Source organism: Pogona vitticeps, chromosome 2 (genome assembly GCF_051106095.1).
Source record: "Pogona vitticeps strain Pit_001003342236 chromosome 2, PviZW2.1, whole genome shotgun sequence".
Lineage (NCBI taxonomy): Eukaryota > Metazoa > Chordata > Lepidosauria > Squamata > Agamidae > Pogona > Pogona vitticeps.
This window is the reverse complement of record NC_135784.1, coordinates 139,206,680-139,228,769: the sequence shown is the minus strand read 5'-3', so window position 1 is coordinate 139,228,769 and position 22,090 is coordinate 139,206,680. Positions and strand designations below refer to the sequence as shown.

Here is a 22,090-nt window from a genome sequence, read left to right as displayed (position 1 = left end):
TGAACTTCAGAATTGTGACTCTCTGAAAGACGCATTCAAGTCAAGCAGCCTTCATAATTTCTATCTATCTCTCCCCTCTGAGACATATCCTCATCTCAGGAACCATGCACTCAAAATGGCAAACATCTTTGGCAGCACTTATGTCTGTGAACAGACTTTTTCTAGAATGAAACATTTGAAATTTCCAACCAGATCAAGATTAACGGATGCACACTTGCATCACTTGTTACGACTAGCAGTGACAAATATGAAACCAGACATTGACCATCTCATTAGCCAAAAGCAGGCCCATAGTTCCCATTGAAATACTGGTAAATTTGTTGATTTAACTTTACTTCATTTTAAATATTGTATTTGTTCCCACTTTGTTTCTTCACTTCAAAATAAGATATATGCAGTGTGCATAGGAATTTGTTCATAGTTTTTGTTTTTACTATAGTCCGCCCCTCCAGTGGTCTGAGGGACAGTGAACTGGCCCCCTGTTTAAAAAGTTTGAGGACCCCTGTTGTAGACAGTAGGCAAGATTCGTCAGTGCCTTTGGATATGCCGCTCATCTGGCCCAGAAGACTTGATCCCATAAGTAAGTCAAATAACTGACGTTCTAGGTCCAGTTCCTCATTCTAAAGATAAGGAATGATTCTAAAGACATGTATGGTTGCAGCGGAAGCATTTGAAGGCAGCCTACTTCAATCTAGCTTCTTTCACCTACTTTTTTTGTAAAGGATCCTCCTCTACCTCCCTAGTTCTCTGTACTCTCTTGTGGCTGATGCAGATAGCCACAGAGGTGCAGTAGCAGGGAACAACTAGGATTCTTTTCCCTCTCGTATGAAAAGGGAAGGAAGATTTATTTTTCCTTCTGATTTGGAGGCAAAAACTTCACAAGTGAGGCGCTGACTGCAGTTTTATCCTTTGGCAAGCTTTGCCCTTGTAAATCAGACATGCCACGATAACTGCAAAGCCATAACTAGCTATTTTGGCATCCAGGAAAATTGGCATTATCTCCCTCCTGTCGCTCCTTCCCTGCTGCATGGGTGTGAGAGCTTCTCTGGGAAAAAATGTATTGTTCCCCTGAACGTTTATTTTATTTTTCTAAAGAAAGTGAAGAGGGCTAAGGGACCTTCCTTTCCCCTCCCCCTAAATTGTTCAATGGATTAACCTATAGATTTTAGTGCCCTCTGATTTTCTTGCCCTAGGACATTATTTCCCAACCTGGCTGTACTGGCTGGGGTTTCTGGGAACTGCAGTCCAAGACCAGGTTTACCCAAGGTTAGGAACCACTGCCCTAGGACGCCCACATACGATTGCACCGCCCTACCTATAGCTCCAGGTGGCCCTTTATAGACGCAACAGGCCTACGTGGCTGTCTGCAGTTATACTGGAAGAGAAGGCCAGTGATAGACCAGACTAGACTAGATTAGAATTAAGTTGGCAGAACTCTGATGTTGGGAAAGTGTGGAGGCAGGAGGAGAAGGGGACGACAGAGGACGAGATGGATGGACAGGGTCATCAAAGCGACCAACATGAATTTGACCAAACTCCGGGAGGCAGTGGAAGACAGAAGAGCTTCGTGTGCTCTGGTCCATGGGGTCACGAAGAGTCGGACACGACTTAACAACTGAACAAAAACAAAAGCAGAACTAGGAAAGCTTAGGATATGCTGCCTACCCCACTGACTTCTTGTGCTCTTAGCTGTAACACCGGTAGGAAAGCCTATTTTCTCCAGCAGCCATAAATTGTTGCGAGCTCTCTCCCTCTTCTTCTGCAAAATATTTGGAGTTGGACGGTTTTGTTCCCAGCGGGTGATCAATATTCATTAGCTGTACAAAAGAATTGCTCCCGGGGGAACTGGCAAACTGCGCGAAAGGTGTGGTCTGTATGAGACCAAACCAGCTGCCTGCAGCGGATGTGCGGGGTGTGGAGATCTTGCTGCGAGGCCCCCGTTTCAGGCCCTGGGACCACGCGAGTCCTCTGGGGCACGAGGGGGCCCCGCGCGCTGAGAAGCGCCTGCCAGAAAGCCAGGCGCGAGGCCAGCAGGCGCCCTCCCTGCCGCCTCCCCGTTTCTGAGCACCTCACCCTTTCCCCCGCCACCAGCACCACCGCTGGGCACAGAAAGGGCGCCCGGCTTCTCCCCCCCCCCGCGCCTGGTCGCTGTGCCCGGCCGCCAAGGCACGCGTTAGTTGCTAAGCTACGACTGGGGGGGCGCTGCCCCTCCTCCGCGGGGAGGCTGATGCCAGGTCCTCCTCCGACCCTGGGGAGAGCTCCCGCTGGGGGCCTGGGCCGAGGGGCGGCGGCGGCAGCAGCGGCAGCAGCAGCAGCAGCAGGGGCTCCCTCGACCCCGCTCCCTTGCGCACGGCTCGGCTCCCGGGAGTCCGGAGCACGCGTGGCAGGGAGCGGCCGCCGGACTCCCGCTCCGGCTCTGTCCCTCCTCCTCCTCCTCCTCCTCCGCCCCCCCCCTTTCCCCTCCTCCGGCCCCGCCCGGCTCCGGGTCTCTCTCCATCTCTCGCTCACTGCGGCTGCGGGCGGCATCCATCGCCAAGGAAGGAGGGAGAGGCTCGGAGCCCGCCGCCGCCGCCGCCATCCCAGCCGGTCTCGCTCCGGGCCCAGATGCAGGCCATCAAGTGTGTGGTCGTGGGAGACGGGTGAGCCGCGCCGCCGCCGCCACCGGAGAGAATTTGGGGGGGGGGGGGCGTCCGTAGGGCGGGGAGAGGGCGAGGCTGGTGCACGGCCCAGGGAGCCCGACCATGTGCCGCCCGCCCGCCCGCCGGTCCCGGCATGGGAAAGGCAAAGGCAGGCCAGGGAAGGGTCGGGTGGGGCTCGGGGGCCTCTGAGAGAAAGAGGTGGAGAAGGAAGGATGCAGCGGAGGAAGGAAAGCCCGCGCCGCCGCCGCCTCGTGAAGAGGAACGGGGTGGCCCCTTCTTCCCTCTCGCCCCCTTTCCACGGTTCCCTCCTGGACTTGGAGGGGATGCCGGATTGTGTGTGTCTGTCTGTCTGTCTGTTGAGGGGGGGCGGTGAGGCAAGGCACACGCCCATTTCTCTCCTGGCCGGCGGCTGGTCTGCTTTGCCTCTGCCCCAACCTTCCCGCTATTGTTGCCCTGGCAAGGCCACCCTCGCCCTCCCTCGCCGCCCCGATCCTGCCTCTCGCAGCCTTTGCTCCGAGGCGGAGACGCTCCTTTCTCGGTTGCCCGGTTCGGCCCCCACCCCGTCGCCCGCCTGCTGCAGTCCCGAGGGAGGGTTTTCACACGGACACACACCGGCCGCGAAGCAGGTCTGCTGCTGCTGTTCGTGTCTTTCTGGCCCGGGGCTGCATCGCCATGTGCCGGGCGGACTCTTTAGGCAGCCGCTGGTTCAGGCGACCCCCCCCCCCGCGTCCCTTCTCTCCTCCCCCCCCCCGCGCACACACACGCACACACGCACACTTCGCCCTCCCTCCCGCTGTGGCAATGGGAGGCAAGGCCCGGGCGGGTGCGGTGGTATTGTGGCGAGTGCAGGATCTATGAGGCTGGTTCTCGTAACGGTGGGAAAGGAAGGACGCGCTTCCCGGTTCAAGTGGGAAGGTTGGATGTGGCCCCGGCCGCGCTTCCCCAGCGGGATGGGAAAAGGCAGTTTCCCGGCACCCAGGGACAGAGGTCCTGATCCTGAGCTGATCCTGCTGACTTTAAGAGCAGGCCCCTAGAAGATCCTCTTGAGGGTCCCTGCAGGGGTGTGTGTGTCTGTGTGGTAAATTGTCTCCCACGAGAAGGATGTGTGAAAAGAGGGTTTGGCAAGGTGGCATGAGTGGCCCCTCCTGGAACACAGGACAAGGCCTGAAATGACTGGACCACACAGTAGAGTTATTTTGTACAACAAGGAATTTGGTGCAGAAAAACCCAACACAATCCGGTGGCAATCTCAAAAGACTCACACCTTGTGTTTGGCATAAGCTTTTTAAAGACAGCAGCGGACATCTTCAGATTACTTCTTTAATGGTTCCAGTCGCAGCCCCCACAATGCTGTAAACCTAAATAAACTTGTAGCAGTTAAAGAGTCCAAGGACTCCTTTTGCTGCAACAGACTGTAGATTCAGAATGCATGAAGAATTCTGGGATGAACAACTTCTGTAAAGTGACTGCAAAGTTTAGCTAGAGAATGCAGTGTGTGGGAGATTTACAGTGAGATGGAACTAGAATAGGAGACAATCCGGTTGAGAGCTAACAACACAGTCCAGTCCCCCTTCCTGACTATTTTGTGGCAGGCATCTAAGGACTGGTCCCAAGTGTTTAGCATTTAAAGTCACAGCAGAAGATTTTCTCCTTACAAAGGTTTGGACCAGAAGCTCCAGCATAGTAAGGCACACAGGAAGACACCAGGAATATGTGCAGAGAATATTTACTTACTGTACATATTTACATAGTACTCACAGGAACATAAGCATTCAGCAGTCAAACAAACAGAACATAAACATGACAGTCAAAATAGAACTGTGAAGGGCGCACTACCCAGCCTCTTAATTTATACTACCTCCAACCAATCAAATTAGTGATTCATCTCATGGTGGTTAATTCCACTTGGCTGTGTCCTTCTTGTCAGGTAGGAAGTGACTAAATAACTCCACCTGCACTAACCAATTATTACAGTGGGGTCTTGACTTGAGAACTTAATCCGTATTGGAAGGCAGTTCTCAAGTCAAAAAGTTCTCAGGTCAAATCTGCATTTCCCATAGGAATGCATTGAAAACCATTTGATCCGTATCTGCTCTTTTCCGTCCATAGAAATTAATGGGAAGCTGCTATTCCTCCTTCAACCACTAGAGGGGGATATTTTTTCTTTTTTTCTTAGGTCAAGAAAGGTTCAGGGAAGGCAGGGAAAATACAGTCCAGGCAGTACAGTGGACCCTTGACTTACAGAATTAATCCGTATTGGAACGGTGGCTGCAGGTCAAAAAGTGTGTAGGTCAAGTCTCCATTGAGCTACAGTGCATTGAAAACCGATTAATCCCGTAACAGGCCATTTTTGTTCCATTTTTGTTTTTTTCTGGTCTGTAAGTCAAATCTCGGTCTGCAAGTCAAATCTAAATTTTGCGGCCAGAGAAGTCTGTAACTCAAAAAGTCTGTAAGTCAAGCCGTCTGTAAGTCAAGGGTCCACTGTAATTACATTTCTTCTTCTTAAAGACCTAACACCAAGCACTTCATTTTTTGACATACCAAAGCCATCTTTTGCTATCCCTGCCTCTCTGGGAAGTAGTTAAGAATCAGCAATGGGAGGAAACTATATGTCTCTCTGCAAGGAAGATCCTATTCCTGGAGAAAAGGGTGTATAAATCACTTATACAGTACAAATAAAGTAAGGAAATGGCAGGATCACATACAAGGTTATATCCCTCATGGTTCAGTCAGTAAGAATGAGCTGCTTATGCTAATTGGAAGATCAGGTGGAAAATAAAAATGAATGCTAGCACACAAAACGAAGGCACTGAACCTTTAGATGCCCTTACCTGTGTACTCCTTGATTATTGCTGAATTTTAAACTTTTTGCATGTGTCATGGTAGTTTAACTCGTAAACTCTCACTTGGTTTATTATGAGCTGGGGTTCAAGGTGTGCTGAAGAAGTAATACAAAGCATGCTTCCTCCCCCACAGACGAACAGACAAAATTGTTACTGAAGTCTTAAGTGCACTCGGGACATAAAATGCACACACAGAAATCTAGGTCTGGTCCAGTGACCTGGGACTGGGGGCAGACCGGCATCTCTTTTTTTTCCCCTCCCCCTCCTCCAACCCTCGGCCCCAATTACCCTACTGTGTCTATGAGTTATGGCTCTGCTTTCATTTTTTCAGGGCTGTGGGGAAGACATGTCTGTTGATCAGCTACACGACAAATGCCTTCCCTGGAGAGTACATCCCCACTGTGTGAGTATTAGTGGATCAAGGCACAGGCTGCAGTGCATAATCGTGGGGGAAGAGGCAAACAAGGGCACGGCAGTTTGTGAGAGTCCTACCCTGGGATCCTGAGATTTGGGGTATTGAAAGATTTGTACTCTCAGGGATGCTTCAAATCTGACAGCTTCCAGCCATGGGGAACGGTCTACTCAACCATGTGGAAGATTGTTACTTGTGACTTAGATGTGACATACACATCTACTGGGAAGCCAAGATTAGCTATTGCTCCCCAGTGTGTCTTCATACACAGCTCAAATATTACTTGTGTGCTCACTGCACAAGACAGTCTGCAGGGGGATTGCATGCTGCACTGTGCTCGGGCTTCTCCGTTGCAATGTTGCATAAAAGAGTCCTGGCTCTTTTTCTAATCCGGTAACCTTCCAGAAGCTGCCTTGTCATATTTTCACTATGGAAAATATCAACTTGATTCAGCTTATTTACATGATTTAACTGTTCTCTAGTTGAGAGAGTCCCAAACAGTCTGAATGGATTGATTTTAAGGTTATTTAATATACACAGTAAGTTATTGTTAAATAATTTATTAGAATGAAATACACAGATTGGCTACGGCCTCTTCGATACTAAAGCGCTTTAGCGCTACGGAGGAATTGCTCTTCTGTAGTCAGCTGGAAGGATACACATATTTGGAGAGAGCACTGTAATTAAAATCGTCTCTGGAGAAAGACCTAGGCAAAAGGAGGCAGTTCAAAAAAGCTACTCAAGAGGCATTTAGCAGCCTATTTGTTAGTAATCACACCATGGAACAAAGAGAGAGGGAGAGAGAAAACTGCAGGTTGGAAACTTTAATGTTACATAGATATTTGTTGAATGGGATTAACCTCTAAGTAAATATGGTAGAAGGATTTTGTCTATAGGGACCGGCACTGCTGGATAAAATAATGGATGTTTGGAGGCGTAAGGCTATTTGACCAGGATTCCCCTCACTCCAGCAATCCCAATCATATGCCAGATCATGCAGGAAATGTGCAGTTGGGCACGCAAAGGAGGGCTTTCAGGACCTGCCGGAAGAATTATAACATTAGCCCTTCTGCAACTGTGTCCTTCAACAGGATATCAATACTTGCAATTTGTATGGAATCCCTTTTAATTCTACCTCTGGCTGATTAATGTATGTATCTGTATTCAGTTTTTAGACAGTGAAATACTAAAAATAAAACATCTGCAATAAGGAAATCAGAAGGAACTTGTGTGAAGAAGGCAGTGTATGTACTGCAAGGTTTTGAATAAATGAGGGAGATACTAGCTGAAATCCTCTTGCTTGCTTATGTAGAGTAGCAAGTAACAATTAGAGTATGACCATTCAGATCAACAGAATTTAGAGAAGCTGACTCATCACGTCCTCACTGCTTCAACAGGTCTACCATAGCTTGATTTGCTATGCTAAGCAACAGGATTTCAGCCATTGTGTTTTACCTCGGTTTGTTTCTCTTTGTTTATACCACAGAACTCATGTAAGTGTGTTGGGGCTCAAATATGCAAAGCTAGACAACTGAGAAGATGAAAATTTAAAATTTGGACTGGCACCTAGTTACTGGTTGTCCAAAGAGAACTAGAGAAAGGAAGTCTGTTGTGACATGGCTAGTTTAAGATGAAGCAAATTGATTTTGAGAATGTAGTGTATTCGAAGGGCTATCGCTGACAGAAATATTTATCCTGTAGGTTTGATAACTATTCGGCCAACGTCATGGTAGATGGAAAGCCAGTCAATCTGGGCTTGTGGGACACAGCAGGACAAGAAGATTATGACAGGCTGAGGCCTCTTTCCTACCCACAGACAGTAAGTCCTGAGGTTCTTCCCTGTTGTACAGTTCGATTCAGGCATTTGCCTGAAGGTACGAGTTGGGCTTGAATCATGGTGCCTTTACCTCAGGCAGCCAGTCCGCTCTCATAAATTCTCTTCCGCAATTTTTTCGTGTTTTGCATCAGTCAAGTTTGTTGAAAACCTTCAGCCATTTTAGTGTAAATTAATCCTGTATTACATACCCTCTTACTAAAATATGGTAAATTTTAAGGTTTAGAGTGAGATCTGGACTGAGAGAGAAAAATGGATTTGAGAGACCAACAACATTTGATCTGTGTAGGTGCAAAAATCACTTTCTTGATTGATATTTTTATTCCTGTAGGATGTTTTCCTGATCTGCTTCTCACTGGTCAGCCCAGCTTCCTTTGAAAATGTTCGAGCCAAGGTAATAAACCCTCTCCCATATATACGGTATTTCTCATGTGCATGGGGAAATGGCCATGCTGGGTGAACTTATTAGCAACGTCCATGCCATAGTCAACAGAGAATGTCTTCCTCCTCCTTGCTCACCAGAGCTGGTGGGTGATGCTTCAAGAACAAGATTAAAAGCCACCAGTGTGCCCTGGAGGAGGATCTGTCTCTTCTTTTCTAAGAACATCTCTTAACTTTAGCCAGGCACATTGCTCCACATGGCCATTTGGCTTGGGTACCATTTTGATTCTAATACAGTGGTATCTTGACTTCCGATCGTCCTGACATACGACCATTCCGAGTTGCGACCAGCTCCAGCCACAAAATGTTGCTTTGACTTGCGGCCGGAGCTTTGAGTTGCGATCAGGCAGGGGAAAAAGGCGGGGAATTCAAATTAGAGGGCTAAACCATTGGTCGGCGAAGAGCTTCTTTGTAGCTCTTTCACCCCAACGGTTAGAGTGTGTGCATTGGAGGCGGCTTTGGACTGCATGGTGCTGCTTTCTGCTCGTGAGTAAGTACATTTGCTTTGCTTTGCAGAATGGATTGGGGGGTTATATTTCTGTGTTGCGTGTGCGGGGGGGGGGTTGTTTTTGTGTTTTTCCCCCAGCCCCATCACGTTCCAATGGGGCTGACTGTGGGTTGTTGTTGTTTTTGTGTATGTGATTTCTTTTTCTGCTGGAATGGATTAATCCCGTTCCAATGCATTCCTATGGGAAATGGTGCTTCGACTTACGACCATTTTCTGGGACGGATTATGATTGTAAGTCGAAGCACATCTGTATCCTAACTCCCAAGCTGACCATTAAGGGATTCACTCCAATGTTCCTCTAATTTGTAGTGGTACCCAGAGGTCCGACATCACTGCCCCAACACACCAATCATCTTGGTGGGTACCAAGCTGGATCTGAGAGATGACAAGGATACCATTGAGAGGCTGCGTGACAAGAAGCTGGCTCCCATCACCTACCCTCAAGGTCTAGCCATGGCCAGAGAAATTGGTGAGTCTTAGAAACAGAGGCCAGAGCAGGGGGGAGAAATATGGAGCCCTCCCAATACTTCTGGACTGCATTTCCCATCATTCCTCACCATTTGGCTGTGTTGACTAGACCTGATAGGAGTTGCTACTTCTCAACTACATTCAGAGGACCGCTGTTTGCAAGGTTTTCCTTTTCTCTCTCTTTCTCATGAAAACTAGTATTGCTTGGAAGAAAGAAAAAACGTAATAAGGTTCTAGAATTTTGATAGTGGCTGAGGCCAAAGTGAGAAATTAACAGTTGCCTGCCCAATTACACCCTCTCTTTGCTTCCCACAGGTTCAGTGAAGTACCTCGAATGCTCTGCTCTTACACAGAGAGGCCTCAAGACGGTCTTTGACGAAGCCATCCGGGCTGTGCTCTGTCCTCCACCTGTGAAGAAGCCTGGCAAGAAGTGCACCATGTTCTAAGGGCATCTGAGTTCAGCATGTTATGGGTGTGTCTCCTCCTTGCGTGTGTGTGCAAGGAGGGAGCGTTCGCTGGGTGTTCCCGCAACGGGAGTGGGCGGGGCCCTTCATCATGTATGAAGTCAGTGTTTTTTAAATGTCTCTTTGATTTAACGTCTGTGTCGATGTAAAAAAAAAAAGGGCCGCATGGGAGATAAAAGAGGAGCTCGATGTTGTCCCACCCCCAGGGCGGAGCATTGGGGGAGGAGCATGCTCCCCATGACTCCATGCCAGGGGGGTAACGAGTGGATGGAGAGACCAGCCCTTTCTTACTACTTCTATTGGTGCTAGAGGCTTGCAGTTGGGAGCAGATAATGAACCCCAGTTGATGGGGGGGGGCGGGCGGCAGGAAAGACAAATATGGACGCAGGTTTCAGAACTAGCCATTAGTGCTTTATTGTGTGAGACAATAGCCGAGCTTCAATGATCAGAGCAGCTTCTGTGCCATCCAAAGCTGTCTTTGGCCTTCCAGGGCACCAGCCTGTGCGCAGCTCCTAAGCTGGTTTACTGACCATCAACTTTCCCAAAGACAGGGAAGAGGAAGGAGGTCTTGTTCGCCGTGCCCGGCCCAGGGCAGAGCGGGGCTACACAGCAGGAACCTTTCTGTAAGATTTTGAGAAAAAGAAAAAGGAAATTAAAAGAAAAAAAAAAGTGGAGGTGGGAGGGTGATGGCCAACCCCTTCCTTTTGTCAGGACTGATGGACTGGGGGATGGAGCAGGGAGAGCTTTGAAGGGGTTGGGATGGAGACGGGTCCAGTTTTTAAAATCATCGTGTAGAGTGATGAGCTGAACACCTCTTATTTTATACAATAAACATTTCTCCATAAGTAAGGAGGTGTGGTTTGTTTATGTTTAAGACCAGGAGGGAAAAAAAAAATCTCTCATCTTCACCAGTTCCTTGATGGAACTGGCCCTTGCTCCTTTTCTTCCTTTACGGCGTCTCGTTCCAGTATTTGCAGGATGAGAAGACACACCAAGGAGAGACCTTTCTTCAGGGACTGATGCCCAGGCAGATTTTCAGCAAGCAAGGAATCCCCCATCAACCGGCAGCATGGCACCTGTGGTCATGTTGCTTTGGTCGCTCAGCAGGAAAAGGATGCTGTTCACCACATCGTCCACCTCTGTAATCACAATGATCAAAGATTGATGGAGGGACCTCCAAAATCAAAGAGGCAACATTTGGTTGGGAAACTACAGGCCTGGGTCTGAGTGCTCCACTTTCAAGTGCCACGTTAGTCCAGCCCCAGGCTTAGCCTCCTTCAGTCACACTGTGTTGTACTCAAAGAAAACAGCCATATAAAATTGAGCTGACCAATCTTCTGCCAAATTTCTAAATCTACTTAAGCCTTTTCTTGCCCTTCGGCAAAGGGAGCCTACCCTCCAAATTACCTGCAAATTTCCCCAACGGGATGCGGCTAATCATAGGTCCAGCTTTCTGAGGGTCAGTCCAGTTGAGGCGTCCCATCTTAGTCATGACAACAGTGGGGTTCACGCTGTTCACTCGAATCTTAAACAGCAAGGACAGGGTAGAAGAGAAATAATGTAGGCTTAGGCCATGCACAAGAGCACAACATCTACTCCAGCTTCAAGAATTTACTATGTTCCACCTCTTGCTTGCTTGTCAAAAAAGAGCCAGAGCTTAACTCTCCAACTTGTGTGTACGGATACATTTGGCTTTGACTCACTTCTTAGGTCTGAATCAGTGATGGGGGATGATGTTAGACAACAACTCCCATCTGTTATGCAGGCTGGACTTTTGGGATTGGTAGTGCAGTAACAGAACAATAATACTCTTAGAACTGCACAGCTGGAAGGGACCCTTATGGAGGCACAGTGGGAAGGATTATATGTCTCCCCTGCCCCCAGTGAAGCAGTATACCCTCCTCTGCGCGTTGTTTCATTTTGTTTCCCCTCTTTGCCTGCCCTGCACAAGAAGAAGCATGCCGTTTGTTTGTTTGTCTGTTTCTTTAATTTTTATACCGCCAAATCCATACAGGTAAAACAATAAAACAAAACAAGACAAAAACCATATAATAAAGTAAATCAGATCAAAGACAGCATAAAGCTAGCAAATCAAGACCTTCTCCGTTCCTAATTAACCTGCTATTAAGTTCTTACCTTATGGGGACCCAGCTCCAGCGCCATTGACTTTGTCAGCATGTCCAAAGCACTCTTGGTGGAACCTTCAACGAAACAAGCTGTTTTAGTGTGTGACGTTTTTGCCTCCTCTTCTGCTACCCTCCCCCACTGCAAGGCCAATTCCACTCACACATCTATGACGGTCCTGAAGAAGTGTGGCTTGAGCCAAAGTTCACAGTACAGTCAGTCAGATGACTGCAGTTCCCACCTGAGCGTTCTTGGGAAGGCAAATATTGGGGGGGGGGGCCGCAGACACCTTGCAGTTATACTCACAATAAACGGTGTGATCAGACAGAGCCCGATGGGAGGCCTGACTTGAGACGTTCACAATTGCACCTGGCGCTCCCCTAGCAATTAGCTTCCGAGCAATTATCTGAAACATTAAGACACCTAACATTATAGTGGGGTTTGATTCTAAGCAATCAGTAATCTGGCGCCCTTCAGAGTACAGGGTTGACTTTTGAATAGGCCCCCCTAGAAGTGAGCTTTCAATACCAGCCCAGCAGAAATGGAAAGTGCAACTCTCGGGATACTGTCGTACTCCGATTCCCACAATCCCTCACCAACAACTATGCTGACTTGGGCTAATGGGAGCTGCAGTTCAACAACATCCAGAAGGCCACACTTCCTTGGCTCTTGCACCAGCAGGAGCTTTGGGCTGAGTTGCTTGTGTACTGTTCAGGAATAAGGATTGCCTCCGCCCCCAGCCTAGTAGCATGCATGTACCTGTATGTTTCTTCTCACCTGAGATACCTGAAGTGCAGCTCGAAGGTTGACACTGAAAGACCTACATAAAATCGGAGTCTGATTATATGCACCAAGTAATGCAGAGAGCAATAGTTAGGGAGGACAGCTAGGCCCCGAACACGCAAACAGAGCCCTGAATTGCCTTCTCCCTCTTCCCTCTTAATGGCACAGCAACCACAGCAGTTATCAAGCAGTTAATAGAGAATAAAGTTTGCCCCTTTGACTCCCAGGGTACAGGAAGACTGTGTGGTTTTACGTCTCTATGAACCAGCTCTTTTTTTAAATTAACATTATTACAATATACAAACATAACATAGGAAAAAACTAACAAAGAAGGAGGGGGAAAATACACATATCTTAACACAATTAAGAAAATATATATCTGAAATTAGTATACCGATCACTGGGACTAGTAGAGATATCTTTCTTCCAAAGTTTTGATTATGATGCCCCCATAATGCTTCCAAAATAACATTATCTCTTCCTTGCGTAGACGGCCTTCACCTTTCAATAATACAAAGTTCAGAAAATCTTGCCATGTTTCAAGGAACATATTCTCTTTTAGCAATCCTTTTTTAAAATTTATATCCCAAGTCAACTTACCATTAATTGATGTTTTTCAAACTTCATTATTCCATTCAGTTAATAAAAACAAATGCTTCAGTTTCCAGTGTCTCACAATCACTAATCTGGCTGCCGTTATCATATTCATGATTAATTCAATCTAAGATAAACATTTTCGAACACTTCACTTTCAAGATGGAATACAACAGGCCACTAGGGCCGAGATTCAGAATCAAGGTACACAAGCATGTAGCAGTTTATGATATGAAACACTCGTCATCACTGTCTGTTACAGACCACAACGCCCACCTTTAGGTTTATGTCAGGGATTACCTGTCAAAGGCATCCTTGGTCACCTCTAGAAATGGCTGCAACAGGGCTACAGCGGCATTATTCACCAGCAGGTCAATATCCCCCACTTGGCTCAGTGCTGCCTCCGTAGCATTCCAGTCTCCTAGGTCTACACACAGGGTCTGGATGTTAGGGCACTGAGGAGGGAATAAACAACATTTGAGTGGGGGAAAACCCCGAGGGGAAGCTAGTAGAATGGAAAGGGAATTGGGATTGCTTGACCACATGAAGTGTGCAATTTCAGACAACAGGTTCACGGTGTGTAGTACCTTTAACCTAGTTAATTGCTAGTTTAAGACTAACTTTATCACCTGGCAGTTCTTGAAAAGATGCTTCCACAGAACACCCGAAACATATTTTTGAGAACTGAATGTGTGTGTTTTTAACTGCCTGTATCTTTAGTGAGAATATGAGGGTTACACTGATGCGAATGAGCCTTTGCCTTCAGAAATGTTCTCTTCCATTTTGTAGCTTGCAGGATTAATAACTGCACATCACATAAAAGGTACCAGAGAGGCTTAAAGATGTTTTCAGTGTCATCCGTGAAAATAATTACAAGAATTGCAAAGAGCCCAATTTTCTAAAATGTGACTTCTGTTGTAGTGACTAAATGAGAGTCATAGCCAGGGTCGCCATGTTTTCCTCCCTAGCAAAGCTGCTCTTTAATACAGGCATGATGGTGAAAATTCACCAGAGGTAGCTTATCCTTCCATTGCATCTCCATGCTGAGGAGGAGGGAAAAAAGCATGTTACACTGTTTTTCTGCTTATCATATAGCTGTTAAACGCACCCCCATAAGAAATGTATTAAAGGGGAGTGGAAAGTTAGTATTTCTAGCCATCTTGAGAATCTGACAATTCCATATATGATTTTCTAAGGATCTTTGTACATACGTAGTCTCATCATAATCTTAGAACTGCAGAGCTGGAATGGACCCTATGGATCATCAAGTCCAGCCCTTGTCAAGAGTCACAGGGGGAAATTGAATGCTCAACCTACGGCTCCATAGCCAGATACCTCAACCATTTTGCTATCTGGAGTCTCTTTGGGTGGAGGTCCAGCTAGATCAATTAGGAAGTCATGTGGATTTGAACAGTCAGGAGATTTGGGTTATGTGGGTCATAGGAAGACCAGCTTGCCCCGTGATTTAACTTGACCACCATTCTGTTCTTCCTGAGGGTCAGAGGACCCTGCCTTACAGCCACTCCCTTGGTCTTGTAAGGTCAACTCTGACTGGCAGGAGCCCTACAGGTTTCAGGTACAGTTTATTTCCTAAGCATACCTGCAGATAATTTTTGCATGAGCTCCTCTGTCCCTGACCAGATACCCCTCATAATGAGCATATGAGGACAGCAGGCCCGCTTTCCCGCTGCTGCTCCCTTGCCACACCAGTGGCCAAGACAAGTGTGCTGCCTCTGAAGCTGGGTAGGTGTGTGGGTGGGTGGGTGAGCATATGGCCATCAGGGTTAGTAGCCATGGATTGCCTTCTCCCTCCATGTTTAGGGTCAGGAAAAAGGTGGGAGTATTGGAAAAGATCAGTCTGTGTCCCAATCCCAAGGAAGGGCAGTGCCAAAAAATGCTCCAACTACAGTACAATTGCACTCATTTCACACGCTAGCAAGGTTATGCTCAAAATCCTCCAAGGCAGGCTTCAGCAGTATCAATTAGGAAGTCATGTGGATTGGAGCAGTCAGGAGATTTGGGTTATGTGGGTCATAGGAAGACCAGCTTGCCCAGTGATCTAACTTGACCACCATTCTGTTCTTAATGAGGGTGAAAGAGGAGAGTGCAAAAATGGTCTGAAGCTGAACATAAAAAAAAAAACCCAAGATCATGGCCGCTGGTCCCATCACCTCCTGGCAAATAGAAGGGGAAGATATGAAGGCAGTGACAGATTTTACTTTCTTGGGCTCCATGATCACTGCAGATGGAGACAGCAGCCACGAAATTAAAAGATGCCTGCTTCTTGGGAGGAAAGCGATGACAAACCTTGACAGCATCTTAAAAAGCAGAGACATCACCTTGCCGACAAAGGTCCACATAGTCAAAGCTATGGTTTTTCCAGTAGCAATGTATGGAAGTGAGAGCTGGACCATAAAGCAGACCACCGAAGAATTGACGCTTTTGAATTGTGGTGCTGGAGGAGACTCTTGAGAGTCCCCTGGACTGCAAGGAGAACAAATCTATCCATTCTAAAGGAAATCGACCCTGAGTGCTCAGTGGAAAGACAGATCCTGAAGCTGAGGCTCCAATACTTTGGCCATCTCAGGAGGTGTTAGGAAAGTGTGAAGGCAAGAGGAGAGGGGGACGACAGAGAATGAGATGGTTTGACAGTGTCTGCGAAGCGACCAACATGAATCTGACCAAACTCCGGGAGGCAGTGGAAGACAGGAGGGCCTGGCATGCTCTGGTCCATGGGGTCACTAAGACTCGGACACGACTTAACGACTAAACAACAACAACAGGGCCGTAAGGGGGGTCAGAGAGGATTATCAGGCCGGTGGAGATTCTAGGGAGAAAGGGTGGTCTGGCTCCAGGCTCTACCTCCTTTCTCAGGTCATCGAGATCCGCCTGGGTCCGGCTCAGCGCGACCACCTGGGCCCCCGCACGGCTCAGGGCGACCGCGACAGCCCGGCCGATCCCTGCAAAGGGGAAAGAAACGACATGTCCAGGAAAAGAGCGCAGGAGGCGCCCGTTCCCTGTGCCCGCAGCGCCGCCAAACGCCGCGCTCCCGGACCGGTACCTTTGCCTGCCCCGGTCACGAGAGCCCGACGGCCCGAGAAGCGCTCCATCGCTGGCGGCCAGGCAAAGGGCAGAGTCCGCGTCCCGGAGCAGGAGGAGGAGAAGGAAGGAAGGAAGGAAGAGGAGGAGGCGGCGGCGGCGACAGGACGGGCCTAGCAAGTTGGGCAAGGCAATCTATGCCCACGCCCCCTGGCTTCCCCAGTCGGCCGCCCCTCCGGAGGGTCCGCCCCCCGCGCCCTTAAAATGGCACCCTTCGCGGGTTTCGCGCTTTCCTTGAGGACGGCGGGATACGGAAAAGTGGCGGCGGGAACGGCGCGTCTTTTAGCCGGCCCGCAAGGTGGGGTGTGTGTCTTCCTGGTTACTTCTGACGCCTTCTCCTGGTAGCCAGCTCAGAGGGACAGCTGCAGGATCAGAGGCAACAGGGAAATCCCGGCAGGAAATATGGTGTCGTCCGTCCCTTAAAAATAGAAGAAAAAGAAGGCCTTTTAAAATGTACATTATAGTATGTGTCTATGAAATCAAGTACAGTATTGCAAAGAATAAGTAGCGGTGGGTCTGCCATTAGGCGGAACGAGGCACTTTATGCACATACAAAACTTGGAATTTATTTTTTGTAAGGTGAATGTGGCATTACTCGTCGTTTCTGAGGGGCACTCCAAGGATTGTTATTCTCATGGTTCCTCATTTCATAAAAAGAAGAATACTGTGTGTTACAATGTCAGTATTAGCGCATTGCCCTCACCGTAACTAGTGGGTAGAAAATACAGAGAAATATTTCCTTTACTGGCCAATTCTGCTGTTATACCTTGAAAATGGGGCGGGGGGACGACGACGACGCACAAGGAGAAACCAAACACTTATTTTGCCACTTTTAGGACTGATAAATGAATGTTGTAATGAAGGCGTTTTGGGGCAACCTGGAGTGCCTTTTTCTGTGAAAAGATTAGTGAGCCTGAGCTTGGTTCTGGTGTTGGTTGTTGTGCCCTCAAGTTGCCTCTGGATAGTGGTTATTGCAGTCGTCCCTGTCTCCTTTGTTCTTGTACAATGTGACGATGCTTGCATCCTTCATGTACTGTGGTACTTCACCTTACCTCCAGTAGAGAGAAAAGATTTCATGCAGCTCAGTGGTGATGGTCTCTTTACAGCACTTCAACAGGGATGTTATCCTTCCCAGGTGCCTTGCTGGAGGCAAGGGAATCCAAGGCTGCTTTTATTTCTGCTAAAGTTGGTTCGCTGTCCAGCTCTTCCAAGACAGGAAGGCACTCAATGTTATTTAATACTTCTTCGGTTACTACATTCTCTCTGGAATATAGCTCATAGTGCTGCATCCAGCATTCCATCTCTTGTGGTCGGTCCTGGATGATCACACCTGTAGCAGACTTCAAGGGAGCAGATTTTTTCTGTATTGGACCTAAAGCCTGCTTGATACTGTCATACATTCCCTTGATGTTACCTGTGTCCACTGCTATTTATTAACATATTGTGACATTTATCACGTGGTCCCTGTTCGTTTCACCAAACAAAGGGCTCACGCTACGTATCCGACAAGCTGACACCAATTGTGACTCTCCCCTCACGTGTCCCCAGGTTGTTTCACTAGCCTGAGGCCCACAACATGTTCTCTCCTTTACACTGTCACCAATCAACACCCTTTAATTAGAAAGATTGAGGTCCAACCTGAGAAGAAAGTTGAACAACACAAGTTTATTGATTACAGTTTACTTAAACAGGTTCTTCACAGTCTTTAATGTATTCATTAGATTAGTCATCGTTGTTTAGTCGTTTAGTCGTGTCCGACTCTTCGTGACCCCATGGACCAGAGCACGCCAGGCCCTCCTATCTTCCACTGCCTCCCGCAGTTGTGTCAAATTCATGTTGGTTGCTTTGCAGACACTGTCCAACCATCTCGTCCTTCATCGTCCCCTTCTCCTCTTGCCCTCAAACTTTCCCAACATCAAGGTCTTTTCCAAGGAGTCTTCTCTTCTCATGAGATGGCCAAAGTACTGGAGCCTCAGCTTCAGGATCTGTCCTTCCAGTGAGCACTCAGGGTTGATTTCCTTCAAAATGGATAGGTTTGTTCTCCTTGCAGTCCAGGGGACTCTCAAGAGCCTCCTCCAGCACCACAATTCAAAGGCATCAATTCTTCGGCGGTCTGCTTTCTTTATGGTCCAGCTCTCACTTCCATATATCACTACAGGGAAAACCATAGCTTTGATTATTCGGACTTTTGTTGGCAAGGTGATGTCTCTGCTTTTTAAGATGCTGTCAAGGTTTGTCATCGCTTTCCTCCCAAGAAGAAGGCGTCTTTTAATTTCGTGGCTGCTGTCTCCATCTGCAGTGATCATGGAGCCCAAGAAAATAAAATCTGTCACTGCCTCCATATCTTCCCCTTCTATTTCCCAGGAGGTGATGGGACCAGTGGCCATGATCTTAGTTTTTTTGATGTTGAGTTTCAGGGCGTTTTTTGCACTCTCCTCTTTCGCCCTCATTAAGAGGTTCCTTAATTCCTCCTCATTTTCTGCCATCAGAGTGGTATCATCTGCATATCGGAGGTTGTTGATATTTCTTCCAGCAATCTTAATTCCGGTTTGGGATTCCTCCAGTCCAGCCTTCTGCATGATGTATTCTGCATATAAGTTAAATAAGCCGGGGGACAATATACAGCCTTGTCGTACTCCTTTCCCAATTTTGAACCAATCAGTTGTTCCATATCCAGTTCTAACTGTTGCTTCCTGTCCCACATATAGGTTTCTCAGGAGATAGATAAGGTGGTCAGGCATTCCCATTTCTTTAAGGACTTGCGATAGTTTGCTGTGGTCCACATGTCAAAGGCTTTTGCATAGTCAGTGAAGCAGAAGTACTGTAGATATTTTTCTGGAACTCTCTGTTATAGATTAGTAATAACTTGTTTCACACTTAACTCTCTTAATTCTTTTTAAGTTTCACACTCTTAAGTCCTAACTCTGCCACACTCTCTAACTACCATAGACTAACTTCTCCTTCAGACAATCATCTCTCACTCTAACTGACTAAAGCGCATCGAACCATGGAATCAGTAGTTGCTGCCCATCTCTAATTATAAGCATATCTTGCTTTGGTGTGTGACAGTTTCCTCCCGGAAGCTTGCACAAAAGCTTTCCCTCTCATTTTCTTCAGCATCCATGGTTAGAACGTAGACTTCAATGATGGTTATGTTGAGAGGCTTTCCATGGAGCCTGATTAATTTTACTCAGACTTTGCATTATAGCCCCAAACTGCCTATGCTGCATCTTGCCTCAGTATAAGAGCCACTGCATTTCTTCTGAGTTTGTCTTTTCCAGAGTTGAAAACTTTGTAGTTGTCTGACTGGAAATATCCCACTCCGGTCCACTTCATTGAAACCAAGCACTGCAATGTTTATAAATTCCATTTCTTGCTTTCCAGTTTCCAGTTTATTTTTATTCATACCTCTCACATTGCATGTCTCAATTGTATGTATTTTTAAAATATGTTATTAATTGTGCAGCATCGGACTTTCACTTCTGCGCCTGTCTGCCACTAGACACCCCTTCAAGATTAATCTAGTTGCATCATTAGAAACAGAACTATTCATACTTGTCCTTTACTCTTCCCCAGTAGATGATTGCTATCCAACCTGAGAGTCTCATCTTCCAGCACTCTCGCTCTCGTTTCATTTTGGACTGTCTCATCATAGTTTTCATGGCAAGGAAGGTTCAGTAGTGATTTACCATTGCCACCTTCTGTTCAGTGTACTAACAAGTTAGCTTGAGTGTAGCCACTGTTGCTTCCTCCACCAGAGTCACCTTCACCTATCACTGCCACTCCGTAGGTGCCAGTTCCATCACCATTGGAACTATCTATCCTCCTTCCTGATGCAGCTGTAGATGCATCTTAGTCCTCTGTTGATGAGGGTGGATGCATCTTAGTCTGGTGCCTCAGTGGTTAACATTCTGCCTTAGGTGACCCTGTTACTAGTACAAACTCATAATGGAGGCTCGCCACCTGACAGCATTCCACACAGCTTCACTGACACACTTGAACCCCTTTACCATGTTAAGGAGCGTATTCAGGAAGGGCTTGATTCTGCTACCAGTCTCGTATTCCTGGACCAGCATGTGCTAAGAAGAAGCTCACCGTTCCCTAATTCTTAGGCTGTGTCCCCCTGCCTGGTCACCTGTTGTGACCCTCAGGATGCAAATGAAAGGCAAAGTAGGCCCACATCCACACCTTGCAGTCTGATCACTGGTGTTTGTGCATGGACTGGGAGAGCAATGCTATCTTTTTGTCTCTGCCAACAAAAATGCATTGGGATAACTCTAATTGGGCAGTGAGATACTTGTGACCAATCTAACTCGGCCTTGGGTGGATTCCCAACAAGGAAAGGCATTCTGTGGAAGCCTCAGCATCTTCAGGGGAACTGGAATTTTGTTTATTTCAAAAAATAAAAAACCTGCTACAGCTATCGATGTCATCAATCTTACGCACTATAACCTCCAGAATTGGATTTCAGCCAATTTGTCCAGACATACCGGATGATTTTGGATACTTCGGGACTGGTAAGCTACTCATTCAGCAGATTTTTCTATTTTAAATGCCAGATAGTTTTTGCAGAGTAATCTCCTGCTTATGTGTACATCTTACGGCTTCTTTAGAATATTCCAGAACTTATCTGTCCCTATGGCATCATTTACTCCTTGCCACATAACTAGCATCTTCCCCAGCCCACTGCAATCACTGGTCTGTCCCTGCCCATGTTGGTCTCCAAGCAGCCCAGCTAGCAGAACAAAGTGGCAGAGAGAAAGACATGGCCACTGCCATGAGGCAGCTTGTGGTGGAAGTGAGAGAGCCCTTTACTCAGGAAGAAAAGGCCCTGCTTTCTGAGGCCTATAAGCTCCTGATACAGGAGTGCTGCTCTTCTTGGTGACGACTAAAGCATTCACAGAAACGGGGGGTCAGGGAGGGAGCAGAAAGAGGACACTGAAGCCTTTCCTAGCACAAGGCCTTTAAAAAGGCACATGGCTGGGAGATTCTTAGCCTGCTAGATCACATATTATTGAAGCACAGTGGTGAGACAGATAATGAAAGCCAGGCAATTTACTAGATGAAGATGAAAGGAGACAACTATAGTTATTTGGCTGAGGTGGACCTGCCTGATACCAAGGAGGTCCTTGTGAAGTCTGCTGAGAAAGCATATGGCAGAGGCATAGGAAATCAGTCAGTGCTATATATGGCACCTACTCACCCCGTGGCCTTGGCAGTGGCTTTGAATTATGCAATCTTTTATTATGAGATTCTCAGCAAGCAACAGAATTAGCTAAGGCTGCCTTTGATAAGGCTATTGCTGGTCCAGAGGCCCTCAGCCTAGAGTTTTACAAGCAATCCACAATAATCATGCAGCAGTTTAGAGGCAACATTGTGTGGTGGAATGGTGACCAACAACAGGGACAGAAGAATAAAAATTGCATTCCTGAGGTTGGCACTAACAGGAAAAATGGACCATGGCATCTAATGATGGGTAGCAGTGATACAGATTCCATTAACATTCGCACTGCATCCAGCTAAGGCACCAAATTCATTCCTTAAGTGACTGATTGAGGGGTAGGTGTCTTTAACCCACAACTAGAAATAAAATATCATTTCTGATGTACTTGGATCTACAGTACTACTGTAAAGGTTTGCATTTTATAGAATATTCTGCAATGTTAGGGACAATAAATTCATGCCTTACCCCTGTCATTTATGGTCTGAAATCCTAATGTGCAGCACCACGTGTACAATGGGGATGACATGATCATTAGCACACTGCTGCCAATTAAAGGCAATTTTCATGTGGATGTGACGTGTACACAATGTGATGAAGATACATGCAGCCCAAAATCCCAGAAGGAAGTCTTTAACCAGCAGTGATTTTCCGCTACTG

General features: G+C 47.1%; 2 protein-coding genes and 1 pseudogene across 2 annotated transcripts; 2 read left to right on the top strand and 1 right to left on the bottom strand.

Annotated features, from left to right (window-relative positions):
* Window positions 1-2,341: 2,341 nt before the first annotated feature.
* Window positions 2,342-10,458, top strand: RAC3 (Rac family small GTPase 3). Its single transcript, XM_072990651.2, has 6 exons — window positions 2,342-2,639; window positions 5,814-5,885; window positions 7,596-7,713; window positions 8,060-8,122; window positions 8,987-9,146; window positions 9,461-10,458. Exons 1-6 carry the CDS (start codon window positions 2,605-2,607, stop codon window positions 9,589-9,591), a joined length of 579 nt encoding a protein of 192 aa, XP_072846752.1. The 5' UTR covers window positions 2,342-2,604; the 3' UTR covers window positions 9,592-10,458.
* On the bottom strand, window positions 9,999-16,332 carry DCXR (dicarbonyl and L-xylulose reductase). Its single transcript, XM_020814546.3, has 8 exons — window positions 16,172-16,332; window positions 15,973-16,070; window positions 13,411-13,565; window positions 12,511-12,553; window positions 12,040-12,139; window positions 11,746-11,810; window positions 11,017-11,134; window positions 9,999-10,748 (listed from the first exon to the last, which is right to left on the bottom strand). The coding sequence occupies exons 1-8, from the start codon at window positions 16,218-16,220 to the stop codon at window positions 10,645-10,647; spliced, it is 732 nt and encodes a 243-aa protein (XP_020670205.3). The 5' UTR covers window positions 16,221-16,332; the 3' UTR covers window positions 9,999-10,644.
* A 4,303-nt stretch (window positions 16,333-20,635) lies between these two features.
* LOC110091301 (14-3-3 protein gamma pseudogene) lies at window positions 20,636-21,732 on the top strand (annotated as a pseudogene).
* The last annotated feature ends 358 nt before the right edge of the window (window positions 21,733-22,090 follow it).